This window comes from Panthera tigris, chromosome B3 (genome assembly GCF_018350195.1).
Source record: "Panthera tigris isolate Pti1 chromosome B3, P.tigris_Pti1_mat1.1, whole genome shotgun sequence".
NCBI classification, from domain to species: Eukaryota; Metazoa; Chordata; class Mammalia; order Carnivora; family Felidae; genus Panthera; species Panthera tigris.
This window is the reverse complement of record NC_056665.1, coordinates 69,532,578-69,551,018: the sequence shown is the minus strand read 5'-3', so window position 1 is coordinate 69,551,018 and position 18,441 is coordinate 69,532,578. Positions and strand designations below refer to the sequence as shown.

General features: G+C 39.4%; 1 protein-coding gene and 1 pseudogene across 1 annotated transcript; both read right to left on the bottom strand.

Moving 5' to 3' along the window:
- Positions 1–6,555: 6,555 nt before the first annotated feature.
- Positions 6,556–7,491, bottom strand: LOC102963111 (olfactory receptor 4F15). The gene has a single exon (XM_007087469.3). The coding sequence runs from the start codon at positions 7,489–7,491 to the stop codon at positions 6,556–6,558; it is 936 nt and encodes a 311-aa protein (XP_007087531.2).
- Positions 7,492–17,092: 9,601 nt separating this feature from the next.
- Positions 17,093–18,441, bottom strand: LOC102973038 (annotated as a pseudogene).

The window sequence follows — 18,441 nt, the reverse complement described above, 5'->3', positions numbered from 1 at the left end:
CGAGCCCTGCATCGAGGCTCTGTGCTGAGAGCTCACAGCCTGGAGCCTGCTTCAGACTCTGTGTCTTCTCTCTCTGTCCCTCTCCCACTCATGTTCGTTCTCTCTCTCTCTCTCTCTCTTTCTCTCTTTCTCTCTCTCTCTCTCCCCCATCTCTCTCAAAAATAAACATTAAAAAAAATTTTTAATAAAAAAATAGAAGAGCTGAGTGGAACTGAAGGGGCAAATGGAAGCTATTCTTTTACTCTCTGAATCCACTCTTGTCTTTTATCCAGGGGACAAACAGAATAGGGAAGATAATATTAGGACAGAGAGTGATTGGGGGAGGGGCAGAGAGAAAGGGAGACACAGAATCTGAAGCAGGCTCCAGGCTCTGAGCTGTCAGCACAGAGCCCAACGCGGGGCTCGAACTCACCAACCGTGAGATCATGACCTGAGCCGAAGTTGGATGCTTAATGGACTGGGCCACCCAGGTGCCCCCTGGCAGGTCATCTTACTCAAGTACAGTGAATAACCTCAATTATGCTCTTATATTGGCATGAATACTGTCATTCTCTGTGCTTTTCTGAGAAGTCCAGCTATGTACCTCTCCCTAGAATTCCATGCTAATGATTTTATAAGCTCATTTCTTAGTTTCTCAAAAAGCCAAATAATTAGGCCTGCCACAAAATGGCAAGATTTGTGCCATAATCTATTGTTTCCTTCCAAGGGAAGCATATAACTAAAGGTATTCCTTGAAGTTCTTTCTATTATAAGGGTTTTCCTTTACCACTATCCTTCAAGGCAATCTCTGAGTAGTTTAAATCTTTATTTATTTTTGAGAGAGAGAGAGAGAGACAGAGTGTGAGTGGGGGAGGAGCAGAGAGAGAGGGAGACACGGAATCCGAAGCAGGCTCCAGGCTCTGAGCTGTCAGCACAGAGCCTGACGCAGGGCTCAAACTCACAAACTGTGAGATCATGGCCTGAGCCAAAGTCAGACGCTTAACTGACTAAGCCACCCAGGTGCCCCCAATCTCTGAGTAGTTTAATGCAATGGCCGTTTACTTACAGCTGATGCTAATACAACGTGCATAACTATTCATAAACCAGTCTGTTTCTTCTCATCCATTGTTAACTGGTCATAGAGAATTTCCAATATCCAAAGAGAAATATGGTGAAAAGAATAGGAGAATCTGGGAGTCTGAGCTTCCTGCTCAGGCCTCAAAAGGCTACTTGTGCCTTCCAGACTGTCTATCAAGCTTTTTCTTGCTCCAGACACAACTCAAATTTTCCCAATATATAGACTGAAGCAACATGTTCAAATATGGTATATGTTTCCTCCAAAATGTAAAGAAATTCACCAAGGATTGGGCTTCTTTCTCTGGTGGGTATCAGAAGGTGAAGATACTCTAGAAGAGATATTCTGGTATGCTCCAAACCACTTGGAGATATCACTGATGTTGAAGGTCCCTGAAATTTTGATGTATTTTTCTCATCATTTGACATACATGTGTCTTACAAAAACATCTAGGGTACCTACTACTTGTAGTTCACAAAGTCTAATTACATGATGTCATTAGAGTCATGGACAAACATAGTATTCCATATATACTGAAACCATCAGCTACCTTCTCTGACACGTATCTGAGAAGGATCAGGAAAATTATGTCAAAATTTAGATTCCCGGGGAAACAGATGTTGAGATAAAGATCAACACACAGGAAGCTTTTTAGGGAATGCTATTAGCATGACTTAATTCCATTTGAAAGTAGGGAATTAAGGGGCACCTTGGAAGCTCTGTCAGTTAAGCATCCAACTCTTGCTTTTGACTCAGGGCATGCTTTCACAGTTGGTGAGTTGAAGCCCCACGTGGGCTCTGCGCTGGTGGCCTGCACAGAGCCTGCTTGGGATTCTCTCTCTCTCCCTCTCTCTGGTCCTGCCCCTCTCTCTCTCATTCTCTCTCTCTCAAAATAAATAAACCTTAAAAAGAAAAGAAAGTAGTGAATTGAGCAGGAGGTGGCAGAGGGAAAAGTTGCCAAACTTGTGGGAACTGTGCACCTGGGATGAGATTCCAAAATTGTCCCAAGTAGACTGTTAATCAATCATTAAATGCAAACTAACCCAGAAAAGTGAGGATGTTCATGGGTATGTCAGCTCTCTTTAGTCAAGGGAATTCCCAAAAAATGGCAAATGGATGCAAGACATCAGATAACGTCTTCCCCAACAGTGGGGAATAAATATTTCTGTCCTGAAAAAATCTTTCTGTCCTGAAGGAAGGGATCTGGGTAGCAGGTCATAACACATGTGACATCCACCCCTAGGTCACTTGCATCTCCTTGATTCATTTTAGCTCTAGACACAGCTCCTTCAGAACTTTGCTGAACTTCTTATCCTGCAGTCACTTGAGAGGAAACTTAAGGGGATGAATTGTAACACCTGCTCCTGAAGTGAGTCATGAGCCCACAACTGGTACTCCTATCCCTCCTCTGCTATGTAGTCTAGAGTTCTTGGTTAGCAACTCTGATGGCCTAAATGCCTCTTCTGATAAGGTGACCTAAGTCTTTATGCATAAACGTTCCAAAACCCTGTTTATTGTGTTCTTCTCAGGCTATGAATGTTGCATTTGTCTATTTACCATTAAAATTGGTTGAGGGAGTTCTAAAAGACACCCATATGAATCACCTGGTGCCAAACTGTATCCTTCCTACTCTCACGTATAACAGCAGCCTTACTTCTTCCTAAAGATCAATTACCCCTGCCAGGGTAGTGATTCCTCTTCTTGTCTGTTTATTCTTGGTGCAAAAAGCCTGAATTTCCTGGGCAATAGCCACAAACCAAACTTTAATGGAACTCTTTTGTTGTGTCTCTGATGGAAGTGTTTCGTCTTGTCATAGAAACCAGGACTTCTAAACCCATAGTGCCCAGAGTTCCAAGATGGGAAGCTCAAATTTCCCAGTCGTATCATGTATGCTGCCTAATGGGGACACAACACTCAATAATAATTATTTATTGTATGTGTAGTATATATCTCAAAATATCAAGTCCATGCTGGTACATCAGCTGTACCTGCAGTAAGCCATTCCAGTTCCTCTATTAGACCAGCAGATTCTGGTTGGTACAGTTTGATGGGACTAATAGATCCAACGTTCATGTGCCAATTCCCGCACCTGCTTTTCTTTAACGTGGATCTTTGCTTGGTATAATGTGATAATTTGTGTTATAATATGTCTATATTTCAATTACACTGTAATCCTTAGGGGAGATAGTTTGTCCAGAGCTATAAAGAATTGTGTTGTGATTATTTCAATTGATACTTGCTATAAACTTCACATCTTTTCTTTTCTCACTACCAATTTTTCTAATACTACAGGGTACGCCAAATAGGATTGTCTAAGTACAGGGTTATTTGCATAAAGTCTGGAATGCCACAAAAAAAAAAAACTTTTCCAGATCTATACACTTTCACATCTTTTAATATATAAGTTTGAGTGCTATTCCTGTTGTTGAATGTTTCCTCCAGAAATAGGAGAAATCTACCAGACGTTGTGCTTCCTTATTAGTAATAGAGGGTACAAGATTCAATAGTTTTCCTTTACTTTGAGAGGATCTCCAGACATGCTCAGACCATTAAACTCCTAGTTTTTTTCAAACTTGATTGAGGATAATTGACAAACAAAACTGTCTATATTTAAAGTTTATAATGTGATGACCTAATACCTACATGTATTGTGTAATGATTGCCAAGTTAACACATCCACCACCTCACATAGGTAACTCTCGGGTGTGTGTGTGTCTCTGTGTCTTTGTGTCATAAAAATGCTTTAGATCTACTTTTAGCAACTTTCAAGTACACAATACCATATTATTAACTATGGTCACCACACTGTACATTAGATCTTATGAACCTATTTTCCTATAACTGAAAGTTTATACCCTTTGACCTATATCTCCCCATTTCCACCTCCCCCAAACTTCTTGAAACCACCATTCTATTCTCTGTGTCTGTGAAATCAGATTCTTTTTTTAAAAGAAATTATCCCACATATAAGTGATAACGTACATTATTTGTCTTTATCTGGCTTTTATCAGTTAGAATAATGCCCTCCAGGCTCATCGATGTTATCGCAAATGGCAGGATTTGCCTTTTATGGCTAAAGATTCCATTTGCATATATATCCCATTTTATTTATTCAACGTGCACTGAAAGAAATTTACATTGTTTCCATATCCTAGCTACTGTAATAATGCTGAAGTGAAGACGGGTATGCAGATACCTCTTCAAGATACTGATTTCATTTCCTTTCAATATCCACGCAGAAGCAGAATTGCTGGATCATGTGGTAGTTCTGTATTCAGTTTCTTGATGAACCATCACATTGTTCTTTGTAAACTTTCATAATGTTCACTATAAATGAGCAGCTGTACCAATTTGCTTGTCAATCAGCAGTGCAGAAGGGTTCCCTTTTCTCCACGTCCTTGCTAGCATTTGTCTCTTTTTTTGTAATAGCCATAATAACAGGTGTGAAGTGATATCTCATTGTGGTTTTGATGTGCATTTCCCTGATGATTAGTGAGGGTGAGCACCTTTTCATACACATATTGTACATTTATATGTCTTTTTTTTGGGAAAAATGTCTTTTCAGGTCCTATACCCTTTTTTAAATTGGATTAATTACTTTTTGCTATTACTTATATGACTTTCTCATTATTTTGTATAATAACCCCTTATCAAATATATGATTTGCAAGCATTTTCTGCCATTCTGAAGTTGCCTTTTCAATTTATTGTTTCCTTTGCTGTGCAGAAGCTCTTTAGATTTGTTTCTTCTCAATCGTTTATTTTAGCTTTTGTTGCCTGTGTATTTGGTGTCTTACCCAAGAAATTATTGCCAAGACCAGTGTCAAAGACCATTTGCCCTGTGTTTTCTTCTACATTTGAGTCTTTGATCCATATCTTGAAATCCTAAAATTTTAATGATGTGAAATTTCCTCATTCTTTACACAACTTATTCTCTCCCTTGACAACACATACATATTACCAATGGATGAATGTACTTGCCATTTCCTCCTTATCTGGTTTGATGGCATGATGTCATTAATATAATAGACAATTATGATGACATATAAAATATCCAGTTGGCCTGGATCTCTTCAACTATAAGATAAAGGGTAAAACTGTAAATATATACTGATGTCCATTTCATAAAAATTCTGTTTCTAATCTCCTTTCTGAAAGATATGGGGGAAAAAATGGATGAGATCAATGATCACATATCATATGGCCAAGGCTGTGTTAATCTGCTCTTGCAAAGTTACCACCCTTGGTAAAACAACTGCAGTTAGGTCTGTTACAAGGGTGAGTTTACAATAGTCCATTGTCATTTTTCAGGATCTGCCTGACTTTTGTAGGAGTCACAGTGGCGAATTAAATGGACAGAAGATGGGGATCACCATTCCAATATTGTTTGGGTATTTTATTGCCACCACTGTCCCTACAGAATATAATGTACTTTTTGAAATACTGTCTGGATGTGTGGATGTGACAGTCTCAGAGCCTCACCCTCTACAATAGCTGAAACCCACAGGGCACGGAAACAGTGTGGGGGTTGTATCAACTACCAAGTACCTTCATTCAAATCATACATCAAGGAAGTGGTGCGGTGATCATGGGATGGGAGGGGGTATCATCTGGTGGACACACTCTGCATTGCTCTAGACTAGGAGTCTGTATATAGTTAACTCCCACATGCCTTCATTCAAACAAAAGGGCCACATTGACCCTTTAGGAATTTGAGTATGGTCATGGTAGAATCTAAGAAAAGACTTAGAAATGATAAGGAAGTGCTCAATGTTGATGACTATTTACCAGTAAAAAAAGGAATACATAAGAGATATAAACCTCTTTCTTTAAATAGATCTATAGGAAATAACTGGAAGAGTAGAATTTGTTCAGAAATTCAAATGCAAAATTGATTTGAAAGTGATGGGGCAGTGACATGGCAACCAAGGACATAGTTTCTGGTGCCTGGCTCTCTGGTAATTTCTGTCCTGCTCCTGGGCCAATTGCAGTCACCCCTCATTTCTTGGGTTATAGCTAGGGCACCAGAAGGATCAGCAGTGATGTTGGTAATTCAATATAGCTTTAACTTCTACCATTCTAACATAGAATTAGCAATTTTATACACTGCCAGATAGAGGAGCCTGATAAGGACACCAAGGAAGCAGAAAATGGAGAAATAAGAATCAAAGTAGAGACAAAGAAAATTGAAATCGAGACTTAAAATCGTAAGCAGAAGGAAGATAAAATAAATCTTGGTTATTCAATTATGTGACATGCTCCTAACCATGTAGGTGACAAAGCACATATGATTTGGTTTTTGACACTTTGATGTATAGACTATCAAAGAATAACATCGCTTCTAAATTAATGGTGAAATCGATATCATAATATCATAGATAGTACTTTTCTAGGCATATAACATCTTAGGTGTTGAGTATTTTCCTGAAATTGTAAAATGTCTTTTCTACAACCAGCATGAGGGAGAATCTATGATTTCATATCTTCATAGCCAGCAGTTCACTAGATCGTCCGGTAATGCACAACATGACTGCACAATCTCCTCATTGCCGCTTTCATCTCTTTGTTCCTGAAGGTATAGATGACTGGATTCAGAAAAGGAGTGATAAATGCATCAAGAATAGCAAGATACTTATCCAGGTTGGATGTGGGAGAAGGCCATGTGTAGAAAAACATCAGTGGCCCAAAGAACAAAACTACCACAGTGATATGAGCTGACAGTGTAGAGATAGCCTTGGATGAGCCACCAGAGGAATGTTTCCAAACAGTAAACAAAATGAAGATGTACGAAATGACCAGCACGATAAAGGAGCCCACAGAAATGAGCCCACTATTCACAGTAACCATGAACTCCAGTTCTTGGGTGTTTGTGCAGGCAAGTCTGAGGAGCCGGGGAAGGTCACAATAAAAACTGTCCAACACGTTAGGGCCACAAAAAGGCAAGTCTACCACAAAAACTACTTGAATCAATGAATGGATGAAGCCAATGACCCAGGAAGTGACTACAAAGTATAGACACATCCTGGGACTCATGACGGTCAAGTAGTGCAGAGGCTTACATATGGCCACATATCTGTCGAAGGCCATGGCTATAAGCAGCACCATCTCAGTGCCCCCGACAGCATGGCTAAAGAAGATCTGGGTAAAGCATCCACAGAAAGAGATGGATTTGCGCTTCTTGAAAATATCACAAATCATTTTAGGGGCTATGATTGAGCAAAACAACATATCAATGACTGAGAGGTTAGCCAGGAGGAAATACATAGGGAGGTGCAAATGAGCATCCAAGGTTACAGTGAACACAATGACAAGGTTTCCCATCATGCTTGCCAAGTAGAACAAAAAAGAGAAAACAGAAAGGAGAAGTTGGATCTCCCATGAATTAGTGAGTCCCAGGAGCACAAACTCTGATACTGTCGACTGATTCCTTCTATCCATTGCCTCAGATACCAGGATCAGTTTTCATGTTACCTAAAGGAAGAAAGAAAATAAAAAACAATTGCCTAGGCAAGTATTAGTGTTTACGTAAGGAAGCCTACAGTCCATAAAAACAGTTATCCTATTAGCAGTTCACACAGCCAAATAAGCTTCATCTGATTTATATTGGTCTTCTACTTGGAGGAGGCAAGAGGTGCCCAATGCCAGTGTGGATCCAAAACTGCTACAACTAAATGAATTCCACCTCTGGACCTGTTTCCCTTCTGGTTTCTGGTTTCTTCTACTCTCACTCTTATTATTTCTTCCTGCCCTGCATTCTACCTCAGTAACATATAGGGTCAACTTCAAATACTTTTGACTATGATTTCTCATAAATGGATAGGATTTCAGCCACTCATGTGAGCCACCTAACAATTCCTCATGCACAGCAAAGAACTTTCAAAGTCTCTGTTATTCCTGTTGCTTAATTAGTCTTTAAACATTTTCCTTCTTTCCACTTTCAAAATTTCTCATTCTGTTCTGCAATGTCCCAATTTTCAGTGTCCCAGCTCAAATATCCCTCCCTGTGAAATCTTCCAAACCTGCCTAAGTCTCTCTACTCTGTACTGTTAGCATTTATTTCACTCTATCTCTCATGATTATATCCATTTCCATCTCTCAAGTTAACCAGTGTAGTCTCTTGGGTACAGGAATAATTTTAGTTCATATGGGTATCCCCTACCTCCATTAAAAACACCAGAGGTAACTAACACAAGTAGTTATTTAATGAGTGCATCACACTGATTGAATGAAGGGAAAAAATTAAAGGCAGTAAAGAATGACCCTGGAGTCAAGAGAGTCCATCACAATTCACTAAAGTTCATATTAATAGTATATTTTATGGTACAAGTCAGGAGTTATCACAGGATCCCAAGCTTCATTCACACAGTTGTCTAACTACACAAAATAATTATTTCAGAAAAGAATTCTATCATCAAGTGAAATATGGGATCTCAATTATTAATTTAAAATAGTTGATAGAGGGGCACCTAGGTGGCTCAATGCGTTAAGCATCCAACTTCAGCTTAGGTCATGATCCTCACAGTTCGTGAGTTCGAGCCCCGCGTCAGGATCTGTGCTTACAGCTCAGAGCCTGGAGTCTGCTTCAGATTCTCTCTCTCTCTCTCTCTCTCTCTCTCTCTCCACCCCTCTCCTGCTTGTGCTTTGTCTCTCTCTGCCTCTCAAAAATAAATAAATGTTAAAAAAAATTTTAAATAGTTGATAGAAGTTCTTTGATATGTTTCAACTGGAAAAAATCATTTTATCTTTTAATGATACTCACTTTGAGAAAAAATTTTCAATTTTTAACATAATACATGTAATGACCTGAGGCAAATAATCTCCTCCGGTAGTAGACACACAAACAGAAATAGAGATGTGGGCACCTAGATGGCTCAGTAGGTTCGATACCTGACTTGGGCTCAGGTCATGATCTCATGGTTCCTGAGTTCGGGCCCCTCATCAAACTCTGCACTGACATTGTGGAACCAGCCTGGGATTCTGTCTGTCTCCCTCTCTCTCTGTCCCTGCCCCATTTGCATGTGCATGCTCCTTCTCTCTTTCTCAAAATGAATAAACTTTAAAAACAAGAAAGAAAGAAAGAAAGAAAGAAAGAAAGAAAGAAAGAAAGAAAGAAAGAAAGAAAAAGAAATAGAGATGGGGCGCCTGGGTGGCTCAGTCAGTTGGGTGTCCAGCTTCAACTCAGGTCATGGTCTCACAGCTTGTGGGTTCAAGCCTGCATCGGGCTGTGTGCTAACAGCTCAGAACCTAGAGCCTGCTTTGGATTCTGTATCCCTCTCTCACTCTGCCCCTCCCACACTCATGCTCTGTCTCTGTCTGTTTGTCTGTCTCTGTCTCTCTCTCATAAATAAAAAACACTAAATAAAGTAAAAAACAAAAAATTTTTAAAAAAGAAATAGAGATACATACTCATTGAATACCCAAAGATAAGAACTCTGCCACATAAAAGCAGTCTCTTTTCTTTTCAAAATACATCTGGAATGGATAAAAGAATAACAGGAAAAGAACTGGGTGAAAACAGCCAGCCAATATATGGGTCTTCAATGAGAGAGGGTCATAACTGAGTTATAGAGATAAAGGGCAGGAAAAGAACTAAGGGACAATAGCAAGATCGGAGCATGGAAACGTAGGAGACAATTACAGTTCTTTTTTTTTTTTCAATATATGAAATTTATTGTCAAATTGGTTTCCATACAACACCCAGTGCTCATCCCAAAAGGTGCCCTCCTCAATACCCGTCACCCACCCTCCCCTCCCTCCCTCAGTTTGTTCTCAGTTTTTAAGAGTCTCTTATACTTTGGCTCTCTCCCACTCTAACCTCTTTTTTTCCCCTTCCCCTCCCCCATGGGTTTCTGTTAAGTTTCTCAGGATCCACAATTACAGTTCTTTAAAGATGAAAATCTGCCAGAAATAAATTATCAGAGGTCCAACTCAGTGGTGGTTTTTGACTGAGTACAACTTCATGTTACACCAGTGAAACAATTTACATACAAAGAGATATACCTGAGGACCTGCTCACTCTCACAAAGTTAACTGGTGGGAGGGTCCACAGAGGATCAAGAACACCTGGCTCCATTGAAAGTTATTTGCCTTAAATAGAACTTTGTATTTGTTCTATATGTATTCATTATCTATTTCTGCAATAACAAATTACTGGAAACCTGGTAGTTTTAAAACACACCAATGTGACATCTCACAGTTCTGCAGATGAGAAGGCCAAAATGGGTCTTCCGAGCTAGAATCAAGGTGTCGGCAGAGCTGCATTCCTTCCAGAAGACCTAGGAGAGAATTCATGGCCCTCCTTCTTCCAAGGATGCCTGCATTCTTTGCTTCATGACCCCTCCCTCCCTCTTCATGGTACAGCACTCCAAACTCAGCAACTGTCATCACCTCTCCTCTCTGACTCTGTCCATCCTGGCTTCCCCTTGTAAGGTATATGCCGTGTGATTACATGGGGCTGACTCAGATAATCCAGGATAATTTGCCCATCTCAAAATTCTTAATCACATCGACAAAGTCCCTTGTGCCACGTAAAGTAACATATATTCACAGTCTCGGGGATTAAGACATGGACGCCTTCAAGACTATTATTCTGTACACTTCTCACAAGTGAACAAATAATTTTAGTGGGAAAAGGAAGACCTTATCACTAACCAGTGAATCAGATGGAGGAAATTTCAGAGAGCCTGTCAAGAACATGGAAGAGATATTAAAGGATGAAGGACAGATGGTGCATCCAGACCTTTCCTCTGAAACTACACATAAGACACTTCTGACTCCAAACACATCTAGGACCAAGTCTGACCAACTAATATCCACCAATAATAAGGAACCTATCCTGGGATTATCCCAAGATAATCAGCCAACCAACGTGTTCTGGAAAAACTGGGTATATACTTTAGTCCTGAGTGGTTCTCTGAATGACTTTGAGATGATTTTCAGTCATGAATTTAGTAAATATTTTTGAGGACCCACAATGCCAAGCACCATTCCACACATTGAGGTTACAGCATAGGCAAGATTTTCTGCTTCTGTGAAGTTGATATTCATGTCATAAAATTCAATTTTGGTCTGTTACATACAGAGTCTTTTCTCTAGAAAGGATAAGAACCCTTGAAGAAACACTGTAATTCATCAAATACTGGGGAGTCTCAAACACTCTGCTTCCTTCTAGTTCAATGTCCACATTCACAGAATCTCTTCTCAGTATCCTGACTTTTTATATGAATTTTTACATCTTTGATATCTATCACACTAATTTTTCAGTGACTTTCTAATAAACATACATGGATTTTACCTCCCCAAATGTATTATAAGACACTTGGAGCAAGTTTTGTGTATCACAGTTGTTTGTACTGACTGAAGAGCAGCTCAGAAATTATGTTGGCTGTATTTTGTAACTTACACATTCATTCATTCAACAAGTATTTTTGTATCAGTTATCAGGACAATTTTAAGTAACAGTCACTTAAACCATTAAATGATTTGACTTAAAACCAAACCTCGATATCACGAACTATGAACTTACTAATAAAATTTTTTTCTACGGAGTGAGCAGAAAAATAAGGCAAAAAACATTCCTTATGATCACTAAGTAAAACAGTGTGTTAGCCAAAACTTTTCTGAGTCTTCTTTGGAAGGAGGAGTATGAAATAGGAATGCAATGAGAATATACTATGAGACAAAAATATAAGTGGTGCTTCCTCCAAATTGTAATGTGAACAGCAAAAAAAAATAACAAGTGAGAAGATAAAAGAAATACTGCTAAACCTGCCTATTAATAAAAATTTAAGGAATAGGGTTAGCAAAATCAGCAAAGGATTTATTGGGTCATTCAGGAAAAAAAACTATGTGATCTTTGTAAAGTTTACATAAATAGAGAGTCTAGCACAAGGGCAAAAAGGACAATTTTGGAGAAAAAGAAACTTACATTTTAAAAATCAGAAATTGATAGAAATGACAACAAGGAAGGCAATGGGAAATTGGGTTTTTGAATGCAGCAAGAATTCGAGATGGTCAATTAGATGGGAAAATATGTTAAACAGTAAGAAATGGCAGACTGGGAGCTTGTTCAGATATACAGTCTCAAAAGCCCCAATGCTCAGAATTCCTTCCTACTAGCACCTAGCATTAGAGTCGCGTTCTTTTTGACTAACATACTGCATCCCCTAGTTTTACTTACATTGCTAAGGGAAAGGTGCTGCATTAAGGTATTAGAGACAAACAAGGAAGTTACCAGATGGCTTTCCTCAGCTGAGATATTGTGTATGCAAGAAGTAAGTTTTCACAGTGAAGAAATAACAGATTCATTTATGCCTCATTCAACACCAAAGAAGGATGAGCTTAGATAGGTTGCTGCAGAAGACAGGGAAAAACACAGATGAGCTCAGGAGGAGAGGGCCAGACCCCAGGAATGAGAGCTAACGCTGAGAAAAGAAGGATAAACGGGTTCAAAGACAAAATGTACCTACTTTACATCCCTTAAAGAACAAAAAAGAAAAATTACTACAAATAACAAATAGGAAATCTGGAAACTTACTCAGCTCCTGTCTTCAAGTATTCAGATTTCTTGAGTATCTCTCCAGTGGCTCTGAGATACAGTCTCTGAATGGCCTCTAGAGGAAGGTCCTAGGTTCAGTCACTTTGAGATATCACAGGCCTTCCATGGAAACAGGGCTGCTCCTCTAAGGCCATTGCCATTAGAAGATATTCCACTTTGCGTTCTCTACTTGTGGTCTAGCTATTTCTCTCAAGAATCATGACAAGAATTACAGCCATCATTTCATTTAGACTATGTAAATGATCATGGTATGCAGTAAATTCAGATTCTGCAGCATTTAATGGAATCATCATCTAATGTCTTGATTTATATGGAATTAGAATTGGGCAACCTCTTAGAATAGACTCATGGGAATTTTACATTTTAAAATTTTGTGGGGAAGAAAAACAGAGAGATGCTCATTATGCCCAATGAATAAAATCACTCAGTTGGAAGAGATCTAAAAATGTGTTCTGACCCAGTTCTTTTCTTCGGTTTCTCCACCCAGGACATGGTGGTTTCTCTACAGTTTACCTGGTTTGAAAATTCATTTTCTTCCTTGGTGTCCCACTTTTTATTAACATAGCAATCCAAAGAGTCATCCTTACAAAAAGAAAACCTCTCATTCTTTCAAGTAAACCGATGTCCACTTGATTCTTTCTCTGTGAATAGAAAAACATTGTCAGCACTCTCTCAGATAAATGTTTATTATCCTTGATCTTGGGAGAAGCAAATAAACATCACTCGTCTGTACCCTCTAGATTACCCACCTCCAGTCCTTTAGTCTTCCTTCATAGGATCATCTTCTATCCCTTCATCTTTGGTGCTATTTCACCACGAAATCACCGCCATTTCACCATAAAACATCTCACTGGAGGGACCTAGAAAAAAATTCTAACAAAAGTTTAAAGAATATAAATAAAAACGGGAGGATCGATTACTGGTTGTTAAAGATGATACATTTAGTTTCCTACTTTTTTCTCCATCCTTCCACCACCTAGTTTTAACCTACACTACATTAGTTTAGTTTAAGGTGAGTTAGATGCCTAGATACTTTTCTTCTAAGCAGGTTTTCTATTATCCTTTCTCCATCTTGATTCTATGAACTTGGGGGTGTGTTTAATGTCACTTATCACTTCTACCTAATGAACTTTCTCTCATATTTGAGTTCCCTGAAGATAAAGGTAAAGCAAGCTTGTTATCACGACCGCACACATATTTGTATTTACTTTGCGTACTAATAACTCTCCCTAAAGACCCCTTGGTACAGTTAACAATTCAGCCTGAATCCTGGGCCTGACCACAGTGTGGATTCCAGACTCTGCAGTGTATCTGCATTCTCACCCCCTGAATCTCCAAGTCATTTCCAAGTCCTTATTAAAACTTAAGGTTAATTCAGTTTTTCATGTTGACAACCATTCATGTTTATTTCCTGCTCTACTCATCATCTCCCCACCACTAACACATGTTTCTTTCTGCCTCTGGGCAAAAGCTAATTGAAATACACAAAAGCAAACCCTTACCTGAGTTTTCCTCCTGACTGAAGTTTACCTAGTTTGATCTTTCTCCTGTTGTCTATTTCATTCCATCCTTCCCTTGGAGCTATTCTCAGACTATAATCTCAAGCACACCTCCTGTGTATCTATACATGTATAGACATATGTATCTATATATGGAACACATAGCTAATTAACTGAACTGAAGGATAGTGACCAACTAATGTTATCCTGACCTGGGATTGCAAAACTAAAGTCAATTAGTCAAGGAAATTGCCTGCTAAAAAATATATTCATTGTGATCCAAGCAACAAAGGGAAGTGTTATAAATGAGTCAGGCGAGGGGCAAATGACACTAGATTATTTAAGAAGATCATCTCTGTTATATGGTTTGCTACTTTAAATCCTATCATCAATAAAAGCTTACTTAGGTAATTTGATAATATTCACCTTCTGAGAATGTTATGCAAATTGCATAGAACAGCTTGATAAATATCAATTTCCCTGCATTTAAATGAACTAGGGAACTGAAAGAAAAGGTGAAAATTTTTAAGTAAAAAAATAGCTACACAAGTAACATCTCACTTCTTTTTCATTAGGATCACATAATAAAGCAACTGAGCAAGTTTAACATCACTAGGGATGACGTGTATATTACGTACCCCTGGTATGATTTATAGTATTCTTTTCAAAAACCCAGAATCCCAGTCAAATTATGAAGAAAAAATTCAGACAAACCCAAATTGAGAGGACATTCTACAAAATATCTGACCAATATTCCTGAAAGCTGTCAACACCATGGAAAACCAGGTAAGACTATGAAACTCAAGAAACCAGAGATTGCTAAGGAATCATGACAGCTAAATGTCTTGTTTCCTTGATTGAACTCTAGAAAAGAAAAGGGTAAAATGAAAAAACTGGTGAAATCTGAATAACGTCTATCATTAGTTAATAGGCACGTACCACTGTTGATCTCTCCGTGTACCACAGAAATGTAAGATGATAACATTAGAAGAAACTGAAACTGATACTGGGTGAAGGCCATATGGGAACTCCCCGGACAACCTTTGCAACTTCTCTGTAAATCTAAAATTCTCCCAAAGTAAAAGCTCTATTTAAATGAACCAAAGAGGGTACCTGGATGGCTCAGTCTGTTAAGCGTCTTAACTCTTGATTTTGGCTCAGGTCACAATCTCACAGTTCCTATGTTCAAGCCCTGCTTGGAAACGTGCATTGAGCTCTAAATGGGGTTCTGTACTTAACAGAGCAGAGCTGCTTGGGATTCTCTCTCTCCCTCTTTCTGCTCCTTCCCCAATCTCTCACTCTCTCTCAATAAATAACTTTAAAAAATAAATAAGTGAAACAAAAGATCAAAAAAGAAACGTAAAATTGGGGCCAAATATATTTATTAAGTGAAAATCATTCAGGAATGTTGAAGCTCTGACAAACAGACATTCAAGATACAAAGTGAAAGATATACTGGTACACATTAGTGAAAACTCAACAGTCCAATGGAGATGTAAGACTTAGCAAATGAGGACACAAGATCTAAAATGATAGATGGCAACAAAAGACAAGGAGCCTGGCAACTTAAACTCGGAATTTAGATCTTCCATATAGTCCCTTTATGGTCTTGAACTAATTAACTAATTTTCCAGTACCTGAAACTTTTTAAAATAGGGAGAATCTATGAGATGATGTTTACTTTACTTGAAAAATTTAACAACCGTGCGACCCTCCCAAGTTGAATTTTAATAATTTTCCATGTTACTGCATGTGCTATATAAGCAATCTTTCAGCTCTGAGGTATCTTTCTATACTCTGTTAGGATGCAGGCACTGAGGCTCTGCAAACTCCTTTCTTTCTTGCCAGCTCTGCCCTTAGAGGGCACTAGAGGGCGACTGCAAGGCTAGAAACGGAACAGAGGACTTCTTTGCTCCCCCCTCTTTGCTGCCTGTGGGCTCCCTCTCTGCTCACTGTGCCTGTGAGCATCGCCCAACGCCCTGTTCACCTCAGCAACCCTGATTTCTTTCCAAGGCAGCAGCAGTGTTCCAGCCTTAGAGGTGCTCACTTCATCACACCCTCCTCAGGAACACCTGTGTTGGCCACCAGCACCCTTTCCTCAGAGGTGGTGACCCTGCCTTCCTCTGAGCTGGGAGACACGAGCAGCAGCCCCTCCTCAGATATTTGAGTTTCAACTCCACAGGTCCTTCCTCCAAGATCTTAATAGCTTTTTTCTTCCAAGTGTACTTATTCTAACTGCTACCCTTTATTTTCCACCCCTAGGGGTGAGAGCTACTTCGTACAAATGCTACCTCTGTGGTATCTCAGGGTTTATTCTTTTTCAAATAATTAGTTAACAGCTTTATATTTAGTTAACCATTCTTTATACCAACATTTTCTCTCATAATAACTGCTATGGTTATTATCTCCTTGCTGGGCCCTGAAAAATCCAGATTAGCAATAGAATAATGAGGAGGGCTGACAGATAAGGAGCTGAAAATATAGAAAATCAATCAGCTGTATAATAAGAAACATAACATGAAGGAAAAATTAACATTTATCCTTAAACTGAATAGTATGTTTACTATGGGAAAAATAGAAAATGAGCAATACAGGGGTGACTTGGTGGCTCAGTTGGTTAGCTGTTCAACTCTTGATCTCTGCTCAGGTAATTATCTTGCAGGTTTGTGAAATTGAGCCCAATGTCAGGCTCCTTACTGGGCTTAGAGCCTGCCTGGGATTCTCTCTCTCCCTCTTTCTCCGCCCCTCCTCCCGCTTGTACGTGCACTGTCTCCCAAAATAAATAAACACTTTTTAAAAAATGAACAATAAACCACATATTGCCTTTCAAAGGGGATTGATTAACATTTATACTAATTGTGTTTGCCACCATCTACAGGTATGACCCCTGGTGAGATAAGAAATCCATGACCTGTAAGTCTCTTCTATAACCAGAGTCCAGGGAATGACATCACAGTTCAATCCTCCACATGTTTAAAAGACATTAACTTACAAACTGAGAGCAGAGGCTCCTCATTGCCACCTTCATATCTCTATTCCTAAAAGTATAGGTGACTGGATTCAGAAAAGGATCGTGATAACTGCATCAAAGATGGCAAGGAATTTCTCCAGATGAGATGTGGGAAATGGCCACACATAGAACAAGATTAATGGCCCAAAGAACAAAACAACCACAGTGACATGAGCTGACAGAGTGGAGAGGGCCTTGGACATACTACCTGAAGATTTTCTGAACAGTCACCAAAACAAAGACGTAAGAGATGATTAGAAGTAAACAGAAGGCCACAGAAATAAAGCCACTGTTGGCAGTAACCATGAATCCCAATGTGTTTGTCTCTCCACAAGCAAGCTTGATGAACCGAGGAAGGTCACAAAAAAAGCTGTCTAATTCATTAGGCCCACAGAAAGGCAAGTCTACAACAAAACCCCATTGAGTCACTGAATGAATAAGGCCAATGATCCAGGAAGTGACTAGAAATAAAATGCACCTCCATGGGGGTCATGATGGTCAGGCAGTGCAGAGGCTTACATATGGCAACATATCTGTCAGAGGCCATGGCGATGAGAGCACCATGTCAATGCCCCCAACTGCACGGATAAAGAAGATCTGAACTACACAGCCCCCAAAAGAGATGGTTTTGCATTATCTTAAAACATCATAAATCATCTTGGGAGCTGTGCAACAGCAAAATATCATGTTGGTGATGGAAAGGTTGGCCAGCAGGAAGTATGTGGGGGACTGTAAACCGGGGACAGAGGTCACACTTAGCGCAATGAGGAGGTTTCCCACTGGGCTCGCCACATAGAACACACAGGAAAAGAGGGAGAGAAAGAGCTGGATGTCCCCTGAGGTGGAGAGTCCCAGGAACACAAACTGCAGCACCGCCGAGTGATTGGCCTCCTCCGTTGCCTCCGTCAGCAGTGACACCTCTCACGCCACCTGAAAGAGGAGGGTAAGGAGAAACTGATTCAGGAGAAATGGCACTGATCTTAATCCTGGGCCATAATATCATTGTCAGAAAACCTGACGAAGACTGATGTGTGCTCCTGCAGACCATTTCAGTCACAACGCAATTCAGATATCCTTGTAGTATACTGCGTCACAAAAAAGTACTGCAAAAAATAAGGGTACCTGTACTTATTTTTATGGGTAGTTCTGTTGTATTTTTTCTGTCGTTTCAGAGATATCTCGTATATGACCACAAGTTAATAGACTTTTGTAAATTGCTCAACTCCATGAAATAATCAAGTGATGTAAATTTCATAATTTGGACATCTCACAGTATAAGATACCATATCCATGGTCACATTGGCAAGTTCTATGAAAATCAT